This window comes from Nuphar pumila, chromosome 9 (genome assembly GCF_984573655.1).
Source record: "Nuphar pumila chromosome 9, dmNupPumi1.hap1.1, whole genome shotgun sequence".
Classification (NCBI taxonomy): Eukaryota; Viridiplantae; Streptophyta; class Magnoliopsida; order Nymphaeales; family Nymphaeaceae; genus Nuphar; species Nuphar pumila.
In genome coordinates, this window is record NC_143257.1 from 12,454,674 (window position 1) to 12,462,360 (window position 7,687).

The 7,687-nt window shown below is 32.1% G+C and overlaps 1 protein-coding gene across 1 annotated transcript; it reads right to left on the reverse strand.

Annotated features, from left to right (window-relative positions):
• Positions 1–295: 295 nt before the first annotated feature.
• Positions 296–799, reverse strand: LOC149828427 (uncharacterized). The gene has a single exon (XM_090017051.1). It carries the CDS (start codon positions 797–799, stop codon positions 296–298), a length of 504 nt encoding a protein of 167 aa, XP_089873177.1.
• Between the last annotated feature and the right edge of the window lie 6,888 nt (positions 800–7,687).

Sequence of the window (7,687 nt, forward strand, 5' to 3'; positions counted from 1 at the left end):
AGCAAGAGAATAGAGAGAGAAATTACAATCACTCAGAAGCAATCACAATGAGGGTGTACAAAAGAAAACTCTTCGCATTTACATTCATTCACATATTTGCCCGAAGGCTTGTTACAGTTCAGATCTACGAGCTGACCCTTCAGAGTATTTTTTTAACCTGAACCAAAGTACATGGGTGGTCCGAAGAAAGTTACAAGTAAGTCAATACCTTACATCAAGACTCAACCAAAGCAAAACAGACTCTACACACAACTGTACAAAGTAGGTCGCAGGGGAACAGACTCCCCCCTTCAAGTCATGCGCCGCCCTTGGCACCATCTGCTTTGTGGTAGGCCCTGACTTCGAACGAATAGCGGCTCTTCATCCAGAATGCTGGCTCCCACGTTAGCTTCGATGTCTCCTCCCACTGCACCAGATACTTCTTCACTTCGCATAAGTAATTGACCTTATGGCAAAGGATCCTGCTTTGATGCTTCTGGACCTGTTGTGCTTTGAGGGCCCTCTGTAGGATAGGAGTGCGTTGTGGTATTCTACATTCCAGATCTCCTTCGTTCGCATGGAATAGTTTCAGGTTGCACACATGGAACACCGGGTGCACCTTGAAGTTTGGGGGCAAGTCCAGCTTGTACGCTAGGTTGCCCACTTTCTTGGTGATGGTGAATAGTTCCTCATACTTTCTAATCAGTTCGTGATGTTGTCCATGAAAGATGCTTGTGCAATCCGAGTATAGTTTCACCAACACCTGGTCCCCAGCATAGAACCTAGCAGGACGACGGTACTTGTCAGTCCACTTCTTCATCCTCTTGGCTGCTTTATGCAAAAATGCCTTCACCAGCTCGGTTTGCTCATGTCAATCTCGAACAAATTGATAAGCAAAGGATGACATTCCCTTCTCCTGCGCGGCTAGAGTGTGCGGGGTCAGCGGCTGTTGTCCAGTGGCTATCTCAAACGGGTTGTAGCCTGAAGACTTGCTCTTCTGAAGATTGTAGCAAAATTGGGCCATGTCTAGGAGCTTTACTCAGTTCTTCTGATTGGCGCTAACAAAGTGCCTGAGATATTGCTCCAATAGTTCGTTGATGTGCTCTGTTTGCCTATCGGTCTGTGGGTGAAAACTTGTTGAAAATAGCAGATGAGAGTCGAGTAGCTGAAACACTTCACACCAAAATTTGCCCATGAAGCTTGCTTCATGATCGCTCACAATGCTTCTTGGTACACCCCCGTGCTTCACCACATGCTTAACGAACAATTTTGTCGTCTTCTCTACAGGGCACTCTTTGAAAGCTAAGATGTAGGTGACATATTTAGAGAAATAGTCTGCCACCACTAGGATGGAGCTGAAGCCATCTACCTTCCACAAGCTAACAATGAAGTCCATGAAAATATTTTCCCAAGGATGTTTTGGGATAGGTAGAGGTTCAAGGAAGGCGATAGTCTTTTGGTTGGTCCCCTTATCTTGCTGGCAGATGAGACACGTTCGCACATACCCCTTCATATTGTCTCTCATTTACGGTCCATAGTAACCGCGCTTAAGGAGTGCTAAGGTCTGCTCCTGACTAGGATGACCTGCTGTGATTGTTGTAAAAAAATTTCTTTTTTCCTTTTTAGGGGAAAGCAAAAAACTCTTGTAAGGTCCACTTGACCTTTTGAAAAGATTTTGAAAATTTACTCACCTCCATTTTTAGAAAATGCAGGAAAATCGAGAGACGGGGCTCGCTCATCGGTGCGAGGTTCAACCGTTCTTGGCTTCTTTACCATGGGTAATCAAACCAAGGATTAAATTTATGTCTTTATATTGCCTAAATTTGCCTAAGAAGTTAGTCTAAGTCCTAAATGCACATTGGATCAGGCTTGTGCTATGATTTTGAGCTTGAGAATATGTATGCTTTTGAAAATATTTCAGAAATCTAACTTTTCCAAGTGATTCTGAAATGGATTTGGAAATATTCTTTAGGAAATGGAAGAGTTTGAACTTGAATTGAAAAATCGAAATTGAGTTTGATTCGAAAACGTGAAGTTTGATTTGATTTGAATTGAAAGACTTGAAGTTAAATTGAGTCTGATTTCAAAAATTGAATTCAATTTTAAAATAAAATTCGAAGTTGAAATTTTGAATTGAAAATGACAAAATAGAATTGAAGGTTTTGAATTCAAAGTCAAATTTTGAAATTTGAAATCTGACTTGATTTGAAATTGAAAATCGAATTTGGAATTGGTTTTGAATTTAGAATTGAATTCATAAATCAGTTTTGGAATTTTGAATTTGTATTTGGAATTTAAAATTGAAATTTGAAAATCAGAATTAGATTTGAAATTGGAAATTGAACTTTGTTTTGAAATTGAAGAATTTAAAGTTTGAAAATGTAATTGAATTTAAAATTTAAACTAAAGAAATTGAAATTGAAGTTTTGAAAATGAAATTAGAATTTAGAATTTAGAATTTAGAATTTAGAATTTAGAATTTGGAAATTCAAAATGAAATTTGATTTGGAATTGAAATTGAGAATTGAAATAAAATTCAGAATTTAGAATTGAAATTTTAGAATTTGAAATGAAAATAGAATTCAAAATTTGAGAAATAAAAAATTGAATTTGATATTTGAAATTGAAATGAATTTCAAAGTTAAGATTTGAAATTTGAAAATGAAAAAAAAAAAAATTTGGAGATTGAAAATAGATATTTGAAATAAGTTTTAAAATTAAATGAAATTGAAAATGAAATTTGAAAAATAACTTTGAATTTAATAATGGAAATAAAAAATGACTTTGAATTTTTAAATAAAAATTGTTTTTGAAAATCATTTCAAAAATCAGTTGAAAATTTGAAAATAACTTGAATAATAAAAAAAATGATGCAATTCTATCTTAAATGATGAATATTCTATTCTTTGAAAAATTATTTGAATTTTAAGAAAAGTTTCATACTTTATAGAATTAAAAACAAGATTAATTTTCATATATTCACGACTAGGGCCACAAATATATTTTAAATTAATTTTTATCTTAATTTAAATAAAAGAAGAAAAGAGAATTATTCATGAAAGAAATGATGAATTTCAAAAATGACTTAAAAGTGTAGGTCAATTTTTTATTTAATAAAGAATAATAACTCTAAGTATTATTTGTAGTCTGACTAGGGTCGAAAATACAAACTTTACTTAGCATTATTTATCCTTTATTAAATGATGCACATGTCATTCTTATTTTTTATAGTGTATTTAAGGAAAAAATGAAAAATAAAATGCAATACATTAATATTGAATTAATCTATATGCTCATTCATTCTAAACTAAGCACAAAGTGAAAATTCTCATAAATGTAATTATTATAACCCTCAAATGAATTACAATAATTGAAAATAAAATAAAGAGAAAATCTTGCAAAATGAGCAAATATGTTAGAAATAAATGTAGGCATTTACAGATTTTCTTCAATTATTGAAAAATTAAAGAAAATCCATAATTTAGCCTTTTTATGCCCCCCAAAATAAAGGAAAAATCCGTAGATATGTTAGAAATTTATAAAATTTGTCTTGAAGGTTCCTAATAACCTTAGAAATGTTCTAGAATCAAAAAATATAGAAAACGATTGGAGAAAAACCCGAATTTGGGTTTTTCTATCTAGTTAAAACAAGATTTTTCAAAATCAGGATATGCAAACCGACCCTGTCAGAGTATTTCGAATGAATGAAACCTAAAACAACTCAAATTGAGTTGAAAATGATTTCATGGATTACTAACTCATCAAGGAAACATTTTCCTTCTACAAATCTTAAAAATCATTTTTAAAACTCGAGATATGATTGAAACATTGAAGAATAAATTTTGAAATCAGAAAATTAAGTTTTGTCAGACAAGTTTCTGTAATTTTGGAGTTTCAGAGGCTAAACTGATTCAATTTCTTCCAAATTTATGGGAGATCTTGCTCAATTCAGTCATGAAACATTTTCAATTTACATAATTAGAAAATGAATCTTGGTTTGAAAATGGTGAGTTCGGGAAGTCACTGTTCTATTTCAAGGATTGAACCTGTTACAGAAATTGAAATTCTGTAACCAATTCCGGTTTTTGACAAATTTGAAATATCAAAACAGCATAAAAGTTTATGAAATTTAACATGGTAAAATTATACATTCTAATGAAAATTTTTCTTTTTATAGATTTGAAAAATGATTTTTCATTAGAGAGATCACATCCAATCAAGTTGAAATAAAAATTAAGAAATGCTTAATGAGGCAAAATAATAGAGTTTTGGTTTTCTACCAGAATCAGATATGAAAACTCCATAAAAGTTTTTGAAAATTTGCCGAGATAAACTAAACATCCATATAAAAAAATTTCAATTTACAGATCTAAAAAATGATCTCTCATTGGGGAGATCCAATCCAAACAAATCAGGTCAAAACCTATGAAAAGCTTGTGAAAGAAAATCAACAGGGTTCTGGTTTTTTATTCAAATGGCCAATGAAAAGAAATGAAAAACTGATGAAAATTGGCATGCATAAACTATACATTCTAACAAAGATTTTCCTTTTTACATATTTGAAAAATGATCTTCCATTAGGGAGATATAAATGCAACAAGTCGATTTAAAGTCTGAGTAATGCCTGAAATTATAAACAGACAACATCTCAACTTAAAATGAAAAAGAAATAGAAATACTCCATAAAAATGGATGAAATTTTTACTGACATGAACTAGACATGCAGATGAAGAAGATCATATTTACAGATCTCAAAAATAATCTCCCATTAAGGAGATATGACTCTGACAATATGGGCTAAAAATCAGACCCTAAAAGTGACATAATATAATAGGGTTATAGTTTTTAACCATAATTGGGCATGAAAACACCATAGAAATTCTTAAAATTTGGTGTGGACAAACTAGTCTCAATGCTAGAGACATACCTTTTTACATATTTGAAAGATTATCTTTAGTTAGGGAGAAATCACTCCAACAAGTTGGTCTAATTTCGGGTTAAATTCAGACGAGGCCAAATGATAGGGTCCGAATCTGGATTTTTTTGAAAGATCAAACCAACTCAAATTGATCTGATTTTTGGTGGAGATCCCGAAAACATATTAATGAAGATTCAGTAAAAAAATCAAATCAAAATAAGACTTAATTACATACAAATTGATGAAATAAAAAATAAACCAGAATTGAAAATATCATCTAAACATGATTGAATAGAATGACATCTCATTAATGAATTGATCCAATGATCAAAACGTGAGATACATTATTTCAAACCATGAATGATGATGAAAATTATATAAAAAAAAAATAAATCATCTAAATATGAAATTAAAAACATTGGGGCATAAATTAAAATCAATTTTCCCTTTTGAATGTGAGATTTGATCTATTGAAGATCAAATCTCAATTCTAAATGGCTAAAATAAAAATAAACAAAGTAAATAGCAATTTGAATGGATCAAAACATAGAAAATATAAATTAACATGGAATTAAGCTAGATCTACACTTCTATTACATGATATTGAAAGGAAATTGCAAGAAAGAAGAGAAGAGAAGAGAAGAAAAAGGGGGCGATTTTGAGAAAAATGAAAAAAAAAGGAAAAAAAAAAAGAAAATTAGAAAAGAGGAGAGAGGGAAGCCTACCTTGGGCTTTCTTCTTCTTCACTCCAGCCACCAAGAGAGGATCCAAAGAGGAAGAGGAGCACTTGAGAGAGGAGGATTTCTTCCTTTGTTTTCTTCTTGAAAAACTCACCCCCATGGGGGCTTTTTATAACCAAGGTGGGGGCAATATGGGCATAGTGGATTTGAGATATTTCCAACCCATTTATGGCTGATGTGGTAAGGCTCACATGGGGGAGGGATTGGCACCAACCCCATGTGGGTTTTGTACTTTGTTGCATGGACAAGAATGTTGTTTTGTCAAATACTTTGATATATGGCACCCTCTTGCAAGAGGGTGCCCATGTGTGTTATTTTTTAGTTGTGTAGATAGGCAAAGTGGACCTTTTTTTGAAAAATTGATACATGGCATCACCTTGTGAGTGATGCTCATGTGGGTTTTTAAAAGCAAGGGGTTTTTTAAAGGTTTGTTAAAAACAATTTTGATTTTGAATCTTGAAAATGCCAAGTGGTGCCCCTCTTTGATAACAATATTTTTGATTTTTTTTATTTTGAAATTAAGATAAAAGGGAAAAAAAATAAAAAAAGGAATTTGGAAATAATTGGATTTCAAAAATTCAATCTTGATTTATAAAATCTAAATTGGGCAAAAATTGGATCCAGATTGAATTTTGAGAAATTTTACAAAATACTGATTTTGGATTTTGAAATTCAAAGATTATTTTTGAAATTGGGGATAAAAATTGGATTTTGATTTTGAATTTGAAATACCCAAGTTAATTTTAAATAAAAATTGGATTTTGAAACTGGGTCTGGATCCATTTTAATATTTTGAAATCCAAACTGAATTTTGAACTGGATCCAGGGTATTTTTTAAAGGATTTTTGCAAAATGATGGATTTTGAATTTGAAATTCAAGAATTGATTTTGAAATTAGAATAAAAATTGAATTTTGAAAAGGATCTGAATCTGAGGTTTTGAAAAATATTAGATATGAATCTCGATTTGAAGGAAATTGGTTTGAAAATGGGAATCGAACCCTGAATATGGATTTCTGAAGAATTGAAAATGAAAAAGGCTCAAATTTATAATAAAAATTGGGATTTTGATTCGGATATTGGATCTTAGATCCGAGAATGGAATTGAATCTTGGATCTGGATCTGGATCAGAATCCAAGAAGTGAAATTGAATCTCATATGTTAAATTAATTTGAGTTCAAAAATTGATTTAATTTAAACTTCTGAACGGAGCAGAAGGTGAATCTAGACTGAAATGGATCCAAAATGGTTTAATTGGATCCTAGATATCTGATAAGATATTCTAGGTTCCATAAATTAAATTAGACTCTTGATATGGATTTCTGAATGAATCAGATGAAAAATCCAGGTCTGGGAAGAAATTAGACACCAGATCCAGCATCGGATCCAATATCTGAATGAAAATGGATCGGATCTCGGATATCAGATAAAGAAATTGATCTGAGTCCAAATTGAGACTTGCCCCAGTTTGGAAAAATATCAGAAATAGTGTCCTAAAGAAATTTGTATTTTTTTGTTTTCGCTGCAGGGGTAAAAACACAATACAAAACTGGTGTGAACTAATTTGAACTCGATATGATCGGAATGAACTGAATCTGAAGCCAGTTATACTCAGATGAACTAAATTTGGAGCCATAACACTAGCTTAACCGACTGGAGTCAGCTCGGTTTGGACTGAATTAAGTTCAAACGAGCTCAAATGAGCTAAAACAAAGGTTTGAGTGACTTTAAACTGGAATTGAGCTGTTTGAACTCCTGGTGAACTTAGGTTTGACTCACGGGGATGGGATCTAATGAATTTGACTGACTCTGAGACAGTTTGGTTAAGATTTGAGCTAAAATGAGCTCATTTCACCTGAAATAATCTAAATGGTCAGGATTCACTCATTGTAAGCTCAGTGGAGCTAGAAATGACAGACATTCTAACTGTTCTGAACTTAAAATGAGTTTGGCTAGGTCTGACTGACAAAAAAAGTTAAGGGTGACTCAGGGATAAAATGGTAATTTTGTTATCAAAACGGGGTATATTGGCCTCTAGACTGGAGTAGAC

What these genes read in the sequence shown, in the direction of transcription:
- LOC149828427 (XM_090017051.1), bottom strand. Translation starts at nt 799, where the DNA reads ATGAAGAAGTGGACTGACAAGTACCGTCGTCCTGCTAGGTTCTATGCT.